The following is a 13,752-nucleotide window of genomic DNA, read 5'->3' on the forward strand; positions in this document are numbered from 1 at the left end:
TATATTTTCTTTCACATGATTATTATGGAAATATTTGGCATAACTAAACATGTATAATCTATATTGAATTGATTGTATTCTCAATGAAAGGAGTAGGGAAGGAGGAAAGAAGAGAATTTGGAATTCAAAATTTAAAAATAAATGTTAAGGGGCAACTAGGTGGCACAGTGGATAGAGCACTAGTCCTGGAGTCAGGAGGATCTGAGTTCAAATCCAACTTAATAACTACCTAGCTGTGTGACCTTGGACAAGTTCACTTAACCCCATTGCCTTGCAAAAAATAAAAACTCATAAAATGTTAAAAATTGTTTTTACTGATATCTTATTGTCTGATCTTGCTATCTCTTATACTTTATGTTTCTTCCTTAAGGCTATGATTTCTCTCTCATCACATTCAATTTGGATCAAATGTATACCATGGAAACAATGGGGGATGGGGGAGGTAGTAAGATTAGGGGGAAAATCATAAAATTCAAAATAAATAAAATCTTTGAGTACAAAAAATAAAAAATAAAAATTGTTTTAACCTGTATCTAGGAGAAAATAAAATATTTAATAAATTCAAATAAAATAAAATATCTGCCTTGTCTGTTCTCTCCATTCCCCAAACCTTTACCAAATCCCTATTTTCTACTGGTAAGTGGTCAAACCCCTATCTCACCCCGGAAATTGAACTTCCTCCCATGCACCCAGGCCAGGTCAGAAATGACATGAAACCTTTCACCAAAAGGAGAAGCAGGCAGGTCCAATCTTGGTCTAAACACAAATTGTTGGAGTCTAACAAATTCCTTCCAGGCTCCTTTTCCTGGACTGAGAATGCAAGGAAAGGGGCACTGGCTGAGAAATCAAGAGACCCTGTTTTACAACTCAATAGCTATGTGTCCTCCCCTTTTCTGAGCCTCAGTTTCCTCCTTGGTAAAAACAAAAGGATTAGACCAGATGAGCTTAAGCTCCTTTATACAAAGGAAGGAAACAAACATTTATTATGTGCTTACTATGTAGCCAGACTGTGCTAAATGCTTTTCACATTTTTTCTCATTTACTCTTCACAATGACCATGGGAGGTAGATGGTTATCCCCATTTTACAGTTGAAGGAAACTGAAATTGCAAAGGTTGAATAGCTAAATCAACCTAGTAAGCTAGTAACCGTCTGAGGCTGGATTTGAACTCAAAACTCCTTGTCTCTAGGCCCAATATGCTCCCCTTTTCAGCATTAACATTCCATATCCTATTTTCTACTGCATCTCCCAGTCTAAAAATCTATGATATAAGGTCCCTTCCATCTCTGATATTTTACATTCCAATTACAGATTCATCCCAGATCTAGCTTTCAGCTTTCTCTGGATCATCCCTATTCTGATATTTTATGATTCTCCATTTGTGTTGAAGCTATTAGATTCTTCTCATTCCTTTCTTTTTGTTTTGCGCCTCCTTGTCCTACCTGCCAGCCCCCCCCCCCCAACTCATGCCATGGTTCCAGTCTTCTCTCCCCATTCTTCTCCACATGCTGCATCTGTTCTAATCAACCTGAACTTCTTGTTGTCCCCCCCCAAAGGACCATACTCTCTTCTACATCCTTGCCTTTGCTCACAAAGTTTCTCCTTATTTAGAATATTTTGCCCATTTCATCTCTGCTTCCTTTGCTCCCTTGACATCCTTCCAAACTCCCATTATTATGCCTTAAACTATAAGCTCTTATTAGAAGATGAGCTCCTTGAGGACAGGCTTTGTCTTTCATACTTGTATTCCCCCTTATGCAATGTTCAGCACAGTACAATACACATAGTAAATGGTTAATTTGTACTTGAAAATATATAGTAAGTGCTTAGTAGTCTCTCTTTTCCTCATTCTTGTCTCATTCTTTCTCTTTCTATATAAATGTACATTGCCACCTCTCTCTCTCTCTCTCTCTCTCTCTCTCTCTCTCTCTCTCTGTCTCTCTCTCTTCTTTTTCTCTCCTCTGTGTGTGCGTGTATGTGCGTGTGTGTGTGTGTGTGTGTGTGTGTGTGTGTGTGTGTGTGTCTGCATGAATAATCTGGCTATATATCTATTTGACTACCTTTCAGACCTTTCCCATCCTTTGAATCCCCAAACCCCTTCTCCTCCATGAAATCTTTCCTGAGTCATCCTGTTCACTGTGACCTTGCCTCTGGTCTCCTGATCATGTATACTCCCAAAACGAATATTATCTTGTATAGCTATTAGGTGTGGAAACACTGTTCAGGCAATCCAAAGACTTGGGTTTGATTCTCACTTATTCCACTTAGTAGCTGTGAGTCTTTGGGCAAAAAAAATCTTTTTGCCTCAGTTTCCTCATCTGTAAACAGTGGATATTGCTTCTTGTACTGCCTCTCACAATGTTGTTGCGAAGAAAGTCCTTTGTAAACCTAAAAGCAGCCTTAGCCAGGAAGCATTTGAACACTCCCTCCCAATGGGCCAGGCACTGATTAGTCAATTGGAAGTCATTACAGTCATTTATAATGCCAGCTTCTTCAGTGCCTCAAACCTGGGAGAGGCTAAGGGTCCTTCAACAATTAGGTTAAAACATCTGAAGAGAGGAGGAAAAGAGGACCACAGAAAGAAATTGGGGGGGGGGCTTTTTAGAAAGGTGTGGACCTGCTGTGGAACAGATGGTAAAATGATAAAAATAATAATAATAACAATAAAAATAATAATTGTGATAACTAGCATGCATAGAATATCTAAAGATTTAAGGACCTGAAATGTGTTTTCTCATTTGATACTCACAACCCTGTGAATTCTTTTAGTATCTTCATCTTATAGATGATGCAACTGACCCTCAGAAAAGTTCACAGATTTGCCCTGGGACACACAAATAATAGGGTTTCAGGAAGAGTTTGAATTCCAAAGCCTCTATTTATTCACTGTGTTTACTACTTTACTGCCTAAGGTAGAGTGAGAAGGGACTTTTGGAGCAGCAGAACAAGAACCCCGGGGTCTGGGCTGAACTGAACATGGGCTAGATAGATCCTAGCCTCATAGATTTAGGGTCAGCAGGAACCTCTGGGTCTGATTCTCTCATTTTTATATTTGAGAAAGAGGAAGATCACAGATGTGAGATGACTTGTCTGAGGTCACACAGGATTCAAACCCAATTCTTTCCTCTGTAACACACTTCCTCTTGAGGGCACAGAATACGGACTCTAAAGGAGGGGTTCTAGAAAGCTATACCTCTGGATTCTAGAATCTCTTGGTCCACACGTCTTTCTCCAGCCACATTGAAGTCTGGGGATTCCGTCCTATTCTACAAAAAAAAAATGGGAAGTACAAATTAGCTTAGGAAATCCCCCTTCTCTGAATCTTCTCCCCCCATTTTATACAATCCCAAGAACAGAGAAATCTTGGCAAAGTCTATGAGGGAGAATTCAGAAGAAGTGATGAAATTCCTCTTCCATCAGGCCTTTTCTCACACAAATATGTTTTAGGAATTTGGAAGACTGGGCAAAATAAATGGGGGCAAATACCTTAAGTTCCTTTTCTCTGGGACCTTCTCTCTTTTTCCCTCTCCACTCCTAGTATAATCCAGGCAAAATCACGGGATACTAGGCAGTCGATATGGAAGGGCTAAGGGATTGAGATGGTGCAGTGGGGTTCAAATCTGACCTCAGATATTGACTAGTTCTGTGATCCTGGGAAAGTCATTTAACCCTCCTTGTCTCATATCTAAAATGAGCTGAAGAAGAAAATGGCAAAACACTTGGGTATCTTTGCCAAGAAAACCCCAAACTGGTGCACAAAGAGTCAGAAACCATTGAAAATGACTGAACAACAATAAGGGAAAGTCACCAAATTTCCACCAACTGGAACTTCTTTTTTCCCATCTTCTGCTTCACTTTTAGAATCATAGATTTAGAGCTGGGAAGGATCCCAGAGGCCATTTACTTCAATTCCTTCATTTTATAGATGAGGAAAATGAGACATACAGAGATAAACTCATTGATCCAGAATTACACAGCTTCTGGCTAATATCAGAAAATGGAAATGATAAACATTAGAGGGGATTTAGGAAAACTGGGACATTTATTCACTGTTGATGGAGTTATGAACTTATCCAACCATTCTGGAAAGCATTTTGGAACTATGCCCAAAGAGTTATAAAACTGTGTATATCCTTTCATGCAGCAATATTACTCTTAGATCTATACACCAAAGAGAGCATCAAAAAGGCAAAAAGACCCACATGTACAAAAATATTCAAAGCATCTCTTTTTGTGATGGCAAAGACTGATGTTTTGTCCTTCATTCTTGAAGAAGATCATATCAGGAAGATGATGCCATGAATGGGATTTGAGTGGAGTTTTGAGTGACTGTGCTAAGTCACCAGCCTCACTTTCTCCTCCAGAACCATCTGAGTCAAGTGACCAGATATGAATCAGGATGACTGGAGATGGCCCTGAATATGAGACAATCAGGGTTAAGTGACTTGCCCAAAGTCACACAGTTGTAAGTATCAAGTGTCTGAGGTTGCATTTGAACTCCTATTCTCCAAAGTCAGTGTTCTAGTCACTCTGCCACCTAGCTGCCCTGATGACAAAGATTGAAACTGGGAAATGACTAAGTTGTGGTATATAAATGTAATGGAATATTATTTTTCTAGAAGGAATGATGATTAGATTTCAGAAAAATCTAGAAAGGCATACAAGAACTGATGATGAATGAAGCGAGCAAAACCAGGAGAATATTGTACATAGTAACAGCAACACTATGATGACTTAGCTCTTCTCAACAATACAGTGATCAAAGACAATTCCAAAAGACTTATGATAGAAAATACCATCCACATCCAGAGAAAGAGCTGTGGAGTCTGAATGCAGATCAAAACACACTATTTTCATTTTTATTTGTTTTTATTTCTTTCTCATTTTTCCCTTTTGTTCTAATTTTTCTCTCACAGCATGACTAATATGGAAATATGTTTAACATGATTAAGCATGTATAATCAAATTACTTTCTATCTTGGGAAGAGGGGAGGGAAGGGAAGGAGGGAGAAAACTTTACAAAAATGAATGTTGAGAACTCATTGGAAAAAATTTAAATAAAATTTAAAAAATAAATTACACAGCTTCTAAGTGTTAAAGGCAGGATTTAAATCCAGATATTGTTAAATCCAAGTCTGCTCCAGGATCCCCTATGCTTCTACTGTGGATTGTGGGGTCAGAAAGTTCCTTGGAGGTTTCTTTAGCACCCACAGAACTACAGTTAATGGGAAATCTACCCTTAAGGGTAGATTGTGAATTCTTCTTGTGAATTCTCAGTGAATATTCCCTCCCAGAAGCCCTTTTGCAAGGGAAGGGGCAGTCTTATGAAAGGGAATAGATAAATAGTGGCAGATGAAAGGTCATTACTTATCTAGGAGGTGACAGTATACATGAGTAAATACTAATACTCTTGTTTTACCTAAAGGAAAGGATTCCCTCTAAGAGCTTAGGACCCCTATATTTGGTGGAAAGGCTTTGGAAAGCAGGAATTCCTCCATGATAAAAAGGGCAAATCCACTGTAATTATGATTGCCTTAGAGTGACCATGTGGGCCTTCTCCTTGTCTTCATGGCTAGAGCTCTGAACTGGGGTCAGGAGACCTTTCAGTGGCTGATGATGGTGGATAGAATAAAAGGGGCTCTTCCGGCTATTGTTGGATTATTCACACAGTATCAAAAATAATGATAAAGGGGCAGCTAGGTGGCATAGTGGATAAAGCACCGGCCCTGGAGTCAGGAGTACCTGGGTTCAAATCCGGTCTCAGACACTTAATAACGACCTAGCTGTGTGGCCTTGGGCAAGCCACTTAACCCCATTGCCTTGCAAAAACCTAAAAAAAAAAAATAATGATAAAGAAGCTAATGATAATCTTATTCTATGTACAGACCATCAGCATCCTGAACCAAGGGTTCACATGTAATGAGGCCAACACTGTCTGAAGTCTTTCTGGATCCTCAGCTAATACCATCTCTCTCTCTCTCTCCCAAAGCAATATCTCCCAGGGCAGTTAGGTTGCTTAGTGGATAGAGCCTGGCCCTGGAGTCAGGAGGACCTGAGTTCAAATCAAGTCACTTAATTCCATTGCCTTGCAAAAAAAAAAAAAATCTAAAAAGTCTTAAAAAATTCCAAAACAATACCTCCCTCTTGCTAAAAAATATATATACATATGAGACTGTTCTGATACATATATATTAGAGAGAGACATTTTGTACAAAAGCACAAATGATTACAAAGTTGCCTTTAGACTGTGAGCTCTTTGAGTATGTTTTTTTTTTAATTTTTATCTTTGAATCTTCAGTGTTGAGCAATATAGTAAGTATTTGATTGATTACTGGTCAAGAAAGATACCAAAGTTGAAATCTTTTAGTTTTCCAGGTATAATCCCAGAAAACCAGGGGTCTCTATTAGGGAGAGGAATGCCAGGAACGAAAGAGGCCTAATTGCTTTCTTCATTTAGAATTAGAGTAGGATTTCTAGGGTCTGTAGACCCTAGATCCAGCATCTCTCCTAACCTATAAACTCCAAGCTCCCTATTACCTCTAAGACTAAAGACAAAAATTCTCTGTATGACTTTTAAAACCCTTCATTACCCTTCCAGTCTTTCCAGTTTCCTCACACCTTACTTCCCCAGATATTCTCAGATTATTCATCTCCTTTGGTGTTCCTTGATTGTTTGAGGCAATCGGGATAAAGTGACTTGCCCAGGGTCACACAACTGAGGATGAATTTGAGTGCAGGTCCTCCTGATTCCAGAGCTAGTTGATCTATTGACTGCACCACCAAGCTATCCCTCTTGCTCTTCCATTTCTTTACTCTGTGCATTTTCATTGGTTGTCTTCCATATCTAGAATTCTCTGCCTCCTGGCTTCCCTGCCTTCTGTTAATTTTCAGTTAAAATACCTACCTCTTCAAGAATACTTTCCCTGACCCCTTAATACTAGAACCTTCCTTAATACTGGAACTTTCCTCCTGAGATGATCTTTAATTTATTTTTCATTTATCTTGCTTGTACCTAGTCATTAACATGTTCTCTCCCATTAGATTATGAGTTCCTTGAGGTCAGTCATTATTTTTTACCTTTCTTTGTATTCTTGATGTTCAGCATAAAAGATGGTACAGAGTAGATACTTTTTTTTATTTTTTGAAAGACAATGGGGTTAAATGACTTGCCCAAAGCCACCCAGCTAGGTGATTATTAAGTGTCTGAGGTCAGCTTTGAACTCAGGTCCTCCTGACTCCAGGACTGGTGCTCTATCCACTGCATCACTTGCCCTTACATAATAGATTCTTAATATATGCTTGGTGACTTGATTTCCAAATAAAGATGATTCTTTGTTCTATAGTCTAAGTCGGGGCAGGAACCTCCAACAGGCAGGTTATATGAGTCTGGCATTGCCAAGGCAATGGCAGGTGGGACTTGAAATTCAATAAATCTAGGAGCTTTTTAAGGGTGAATTAATTAAATATTTGACCAAATAGAGCCTTAAAATGATGTTATAAATATCCAAATGTCCCTTGGAAGAAAAAAGATACCTCATTCCTGGTCTAAGATCTCTGTTCTGACATTTCTGTGCATTTTTTGAGAATTTTTAAGAGAGGGGTGGTAGGTTGGAGAGAAAAAAAGGTACATTGTAAGTCTCAGTTAAAATAAGAAGCATCTGCTACCAACCTGTCCTTTCTCTGCAAATATACTGGCAGGTGGCCAGGTAGAGTATGCAGGGGAGTGGGGGAGCAGGAGAGGAAGGGGAAGGTTGGGAGGGGTGAACAGTGAGTACTGAGCTCTGTTCTTTCATGCTTCCAGACCACACACCAATGTCTGGACAAGAATGAATCAAAGCCTCACTCAGGGCTTCCGGTTTGTCCTGGGACACTACCTACATGTGCTAAAGAAGGGCAGGTTAGTTTGGGTAAAAGAACCTTGAACTGGGAAGTCAGATAGGGCGCAGCCTCAAACTAATGACGTGACTTTGGCTTAGTGGATTGCCACAGTGCAAACTGATTGCCACAGGGCTCTTCACAGATCTCTACTCTGACACTTTCAAGTTCTGTGACCTTAGGTGGTTGCTCCACATCTCTAGGACTCAGTTTTCTCCCGTGTTAAATTACAATAATATTTTCCCCTGATATCCTCAGATATTCAACCCCTTTGGTGTTCCTTGATTGTTTGAGGCAGTAGGGATTAGGTGACTTGCCCAGGGTCCCACAACTAGTGTCTGAGGTTGAATTGAACTCAGGTCCTCCTGATTCCAGAGCCAGTTGATCTATTATTCATTGCACCACCAAGCTACCCCTCTTTCTATTGAACAAGACACTCCATTTCTTTAATTATATCCACTAGCTCACAAGATTGGTCTGTGTGGGGGGGGGGGGTGTAGAGGATGCTCTATAGATAGAAAAGTTTTCTAGAAACAGGACCTTTTGTCTCTCCATTTGGGAAATGAGGATAATAATCCCTGGTCAGTCTCTCCCACTGAACTCTGATGCATGGATGGATGGATAGATGGATTGACAGATAGACAAACAGATAGATTTGATAGATGAAAGGATAGATAGATAGATACATAGATACATAGATACATAGATACATAGATAGATAGATAATGATAGATACATGATAGATAGAGAGAGAGAGATAGATAAAGATAGATAGACAGACAAACAAATGGATGGGTGGACAGACAGAAGAACAGGAAGAAAGCTAAGTAGATACATAGATGATAGATAGATTAGATAAAGTTAGATGGATAGTTGGTAGAGAGATGACAGATGCAGATCAACAGATTAGATAGATAAGTGGTTAGATTGTTAAAGACAGACAGACAAATATATATATAGAGAGAGGAGTAGGAGGGTAGAGAGATAGGTAGATGCTTGCAAAAGAGTCAATCAAGAGTCCATAAGTTAAGGAATCAGAAAGCACCTTGTAGAGTTTCTTTTAATATGCTATAGGAGTATGGTCCCTATTGAAATATTCATCTGATATCTTGTAGATTTAAAGTTGAAAGAGACCCTGAAGATGAACTAGCCTAGCCCCTTCAGTTGTAGAGGAGATAGCTTAGACCCTTAGAGATGAATTTTTCAAGCTCACAAGTATAGGAAAGAGAAAAACCGGGATCTAAATGAGGTCCCACTGACTTCAAATCCAGTTTCCTTTCCATGACTTCATGATATCTCCTACATCCTGGCATGGGCATGATTTGGGTTATCAAAGGTTATGCCCCTGTCTGAGGACCAACCCAGCCAAGTTCTAAGTAGGGAGGCTCAGCACAGGGAGGTGGCCATCAGGGGATGCATGTCTACACAGGCAAATACAGGTGCCTGCATATATATCCATATGGACAGACACATTTACCACAGCAGCTTATGAAACCATTTACTAAAGCATAGAGCTGTTAGGATCATGCAATGGGAAAGAAAGGACTCACATTAATGGGGGCAAAGATCCTTGAGACCCTTAAGCAGAGGTGTCAAAAGGAGTGCTCACAGTCCACCACCCTATTGAGTCTTGCCCAAGCCCTACTAAAATGTAATTGGAAACCATTCAACAAAGTAAATAAAAATACAATAAAATATAGATAGCATTATATTTTGAAACTAAGTCAATATATGACTCCCAAGGACTCTTATGAATGATTAGTGGTCTCTGTTTTAAGTTGTCTGACACCACTGCCCTAAAGTATAAAAAGTTAGCAGGCTACATGGTAAAGAAGAAAGAACATTGGCTTTTATCATCAGGTACCTGAAGTCCAAATCCTCACTCAGCTACTCACTGCCTATGTGACCTAAAGTCTCTGGGATTTGGTCCCCCCTGCCTAAATGAAGAGAGTAAATGATTTCTAAGGCCTTTTCTAATTCAAAATTTTAGCACATCATTTTTCTGCCTCTGTCCTGACATTGTAAAGACATTCTTAGCAGATCTTCCCAAATGACTTCCCCAAGGTCATAAAGCAAGTTAGACATCGAGCATTATTTGCTTCTGCTAGATTAGTTCAGTTTTTAAGGTCAAGAACTTCTGCCAACCCCCTGGGAGACCTATGCCCTCCTATCAGGGCAGCATCTCTCAGTAAGACTCACCCTGCTAGCCTCAGGTTGGGCCGCACTCTGGGTCAGAAGCAGCAAAAGGCCTGGGATCCAAAACCAGTATTTCATGATTCCTTCTGAGCCAGTGGCCTAGCACAAAGGGCAATTGGCCAGTCACAGAGACCTGCTCCCTTTCCCTGGCTCCTTGGCTTACAGAGAGGAGAATGGAGCCAAGAGTAAGGCTTCTTAGAGAACCAAACCGCAGTCCACGGTTACTGGAAGCCCTTGTTCCCTCCGCGAAGCAACCAAAAAAAAGTTTGGGGTTAGGGAGTTTGCTTAACAATATTAATGATTAACAGCTCCAGGGGACATAGGGGAAATTGTTTTTAGAAAAATCAAGCCAAAAGTTTTCTTCACTCCCAATCCTCTTGCTCCCAAGCCCTTGGACACCTGCTTTCCTTCCTTTCACCTTCAAATTATCCTTGTCATTTAAAGTTGCTTCGCTCTCTCCCTCCCCAGAGTTAAACTTCCTTAACTACTCAGACCCTTAATGAATTTTATCTCTGGATATGGAGTCAGGGAATATGGGTTCGAATCTGCTTTTGCTATTTACTATCTGTACAATCTTCAACATCAGTTTGCAAAACCAGGGCGTTAAATGAGATGCTCTCAGTGTCTCAATTTGTCAGTGCTATCTGTTATGGTCTTTTTATATGGACTTTTTTGTATTAGCTGTAAGAAGAATTACATAGCTTGTCAGACAGAAAAGGGATCTTAAAACTTAGGACATGGAGTTTAGCGTGTCAGAACTGGAGGGACTTTGGGACGTAGAATCTCAGAGTTGGGAGGGTTCTTATTAGCAAAGTCATTTAGTATAACCTCCCTTCTAGTGCCAGAGCATCTTCCTCTCCAGATTCCATGATAAGTGTACCTATCAGCTTCTGTTTGGAGATCTCCAGCAAGAGAGTTATTTTTTCTAGGGGCCATCTTTGTATTCTTTTCTAGATTCAGAAGTTCTGCAGTGTGTGTAAACATCTATTTATTATCTTTCCTATTCCTCCTATCTTCCAGATCAATGGTTTTGCTTGTATAAAGATCTAATTTCCTTTTTTTATTCTCATTTTCTACAAATTTTTTTTACATTAATAAAATATTCTTGTTTACAAGTAAACAAAATACCCCTCCCCCCATGAATATAGATAGATTTGCTTGGGCGAAAAAAGTAAAGGGGAGAGAAAAAAATTAAAATTAAAAAAATAATAGTAATAATTGTAGGTATGTCCAGGTGGTGCAATGGACGAAGCACCAGCCCTGGAGCCATGAGCACCCAAATCCATATCCAGCCTCATAAACCCAATAATCAGCCAGCCATGTGACACACAAGCCACCCAATCCCCACTGCCCTGCAAAAACCAAAAAAGAAGGGGAAAAAAAAGACCCAAAATAAAATAAAATAGTAATAATAGTAGGGGTGGCTGGGTGGCAGACAGAGCATTGGCCCTTGAGCCAGGAGCACCTGGGTCTGAATCCGGCCCCAGACACCCAAAGATCACCCTGCTATGTGGCCCCAGGCAGGCCACCCAGCCCCACTTGCCCTGCACCCTCCCCCAAATAATAATAACAAAAAATGTGCTTCGGTCTTTGTTCCAACACCAACAACTCTGTCATGGGTGGATCTCATTCTTTATGATAAGTCCATCACAAAAGTTACTTCCATATTTTTCCACTGTTGCCATTGCTGATCGCAACTCCCTCCTTTCTTATTTCTCCACTACCATGTACTCTATTTTCTCTCTCCTTTCACTCTGACTCTGCTGTAGGGTCGTTGACTGGCTCAGCATACAGATCCCTGGTCCTGGGGCCAAGAAGCCCTGAGCCCCCATACCACCCCTTAGGCCTAGCATCCACCTGGCCCTATGGTCCTGGGCAGGCCTTCCAATCCCAGCCCCTTGCAAGAAGTAAAAAAGAAAATGTGTTATATCTGACCACTCTCCCCCCATGGTCCATCCTCTCCTCCTTTATTCACATCCCCGCCCCTTCCCCCTGCTCCCCCCTCCTTCTTACTCCAGATGTCTATACCCCATTGAGTATATTTGCTGTTTCCTCTCCTAGCCATCTCTGATGAGAGCAAAGGTTCCCTCATTCCCCCTTGCCTCCCCCCTTCCATATCATTGCAATAGCTCATTGTAATAAAAAAAAATATCATGTGAAATATCTTGGACTATTCCCCCTCTCCTTTTTCTTTCTCCCATTCCATTTCCCTTTTTTCTATTGACTCCATTTTTACACCATATTTTATCTTCGAATACAGCTTTCTCCTGTGCTTCAACTGTAAAAGCTCCCTCTACCTGCTCTATATTAACTGAGAAGGTTCATATGAATATTATCAGTATCATTTTTCTATACATGCAGTTCATCCTCATTAAGTCCCTCCTATTTCCCCCCTCTCCTCCAATCTCCATGCTTCACCTGAGTCCTGTATCTGAAGATCAAACCTTCTGTTCAGCTCTGGACATTCCAAAAGGAACATTTGAAATTCCCCTGGTTCATTGAAAGTCCATCTTCTTCCCCTGGAAGAGGACATTCAGCCTTGCTGGGTAGTTCATTCTTGGCTGCATTCTAAGCTCTTTTGCCTTCCGGTATATTGTATTCCAAGCCCTAGGAGCTTCCAATGTAGCTGCTGCTAAGTCCTGTGTGATCCTGACTGAAGCTCCACGATATTTGAACTGTGTCCTTCTGGCTGCTTGTAATAGTTTCTCTTTGACTTGGGAGTTCTGGAACTTGGCTATAATATTCCTAGGGGTTGGTTTTTTGGGATCTCTTTCTCGGGGGGATTAGTGAATTCTCTCCATTTCTATTTTGCCCCCTGCTTCTAGAATATTAGGGCAATGTTCCTGTAGTAATTCTTTAAAAATGATGTCAAGGCTCTTTTCCTGATCATGACTTTCAGGTATTCCAATAATTTTAAAATTATCTTTCCTAAGTCTGTTTTCCATATCACTTGTTTTTTCAATGAGATATTTCACATTTTCTTCTAATTTTTCATTTTTTTTTGGTTTTGAAGTACTGATTCCTGATTTCTGGTAAATTCATCAATCTCCCTGAATTCTATTCTTTGTCTGAAGGATTTGTTCTCCTCAGAGAGTTTTCTTATCTCTTTTTCCATCTGGCCAATTTTGCTTTTTAAAGCATTCTTCTCCTCAATAACTTTTTGAACTGTTTTATCCATTTGACCTAAGCTGGTTTTTAGCATGCTATTTTCTTCAGCATTTTTTTGGATTTCCTTGACTACGCTGCTGACTTCATTTTCATGTTTTTCCTGCATCTCTCTCCTTTCTTTTCCCAGTTTTTCTTCCAACTCCCTCATTTGATTTTCAAAGTCTTTTTTGAGCTCTGTCATAGCCTGAGACCAATTTCTGTTTTTCTTGGACTCTTTAGATGCAGGAGCTTGTGCTTCCTCATCTTCAGACTGAGTATTTTGATCCTTCTTGGGCTCATTTGCAAAACATTTCTCAATAGTCTTCCTTTTGTTTCTCTGCTTGCTCATTTTCCCAGCCTGGGCCTGGTTTTGGGGTGTTTCCTGAGCTTTTGGGACACTCCCACAAGGGTCTCAGTGTGTGAGGCTCTGTCCTCCCTCCTGGTCTGTGAATGACCATAAGTGCCCCACTCTGCCACGGGGCCGAGGTGAGGGGGCCCTGGTGTTCTATGGGGGGGGGGGGGGGGCCTGTACTG

The 13,752-nt window shown here is 40.4% G+C and overlaps 1 protein-coding gene across 1 annotated transcript in view; it reads right to left on the bottom strand.

Annotated features, from left to right (window-relative positions):
* HGFAC (HGF activator) overlaps nucleotides 1-10,316 on the bottom strand; it is a 62,241-nt gene extending 51,925 nt beyond the window's left edge. The window contains exons 1-2 of the mRNA XM_074229861.1: nucleotides 10,075-10,316; nucleotides 3,194-3,266 (exon numbers count right to left, since the gene is read on the bottom strand). Of these exons, the coding sequence (XP_074085962.1) occupies nucleotides 3,194-3,266; nucleotides 10,075-10,149 (148 nt within the window). The 5' untranslated portion in view covers nucleotides 10,150-10,316. The remainder of the gene's footprint in view (nucleotides 1-3,193; nucleotides 3,267-10,074) is intronic.
* Between the last annotated feature and the right edge of the window lie 3,436 nt (nucleotides 10,317-13,752).

This window comes from Macrotis lagotis, chromosome 3 (genome assembly GCF_037893015.1).
Source record: "Macrotis lagotis isolate mMagLag1 chromosome 3, bilby.v1.9.chrom.fasta, whole genome shotgun sequence".
NCBI lineage: Eukaryota > Metazoa > Chordata > Mammalia > Peramelemorphia > Peramelidae > Macrotis > Macrotis lagotis.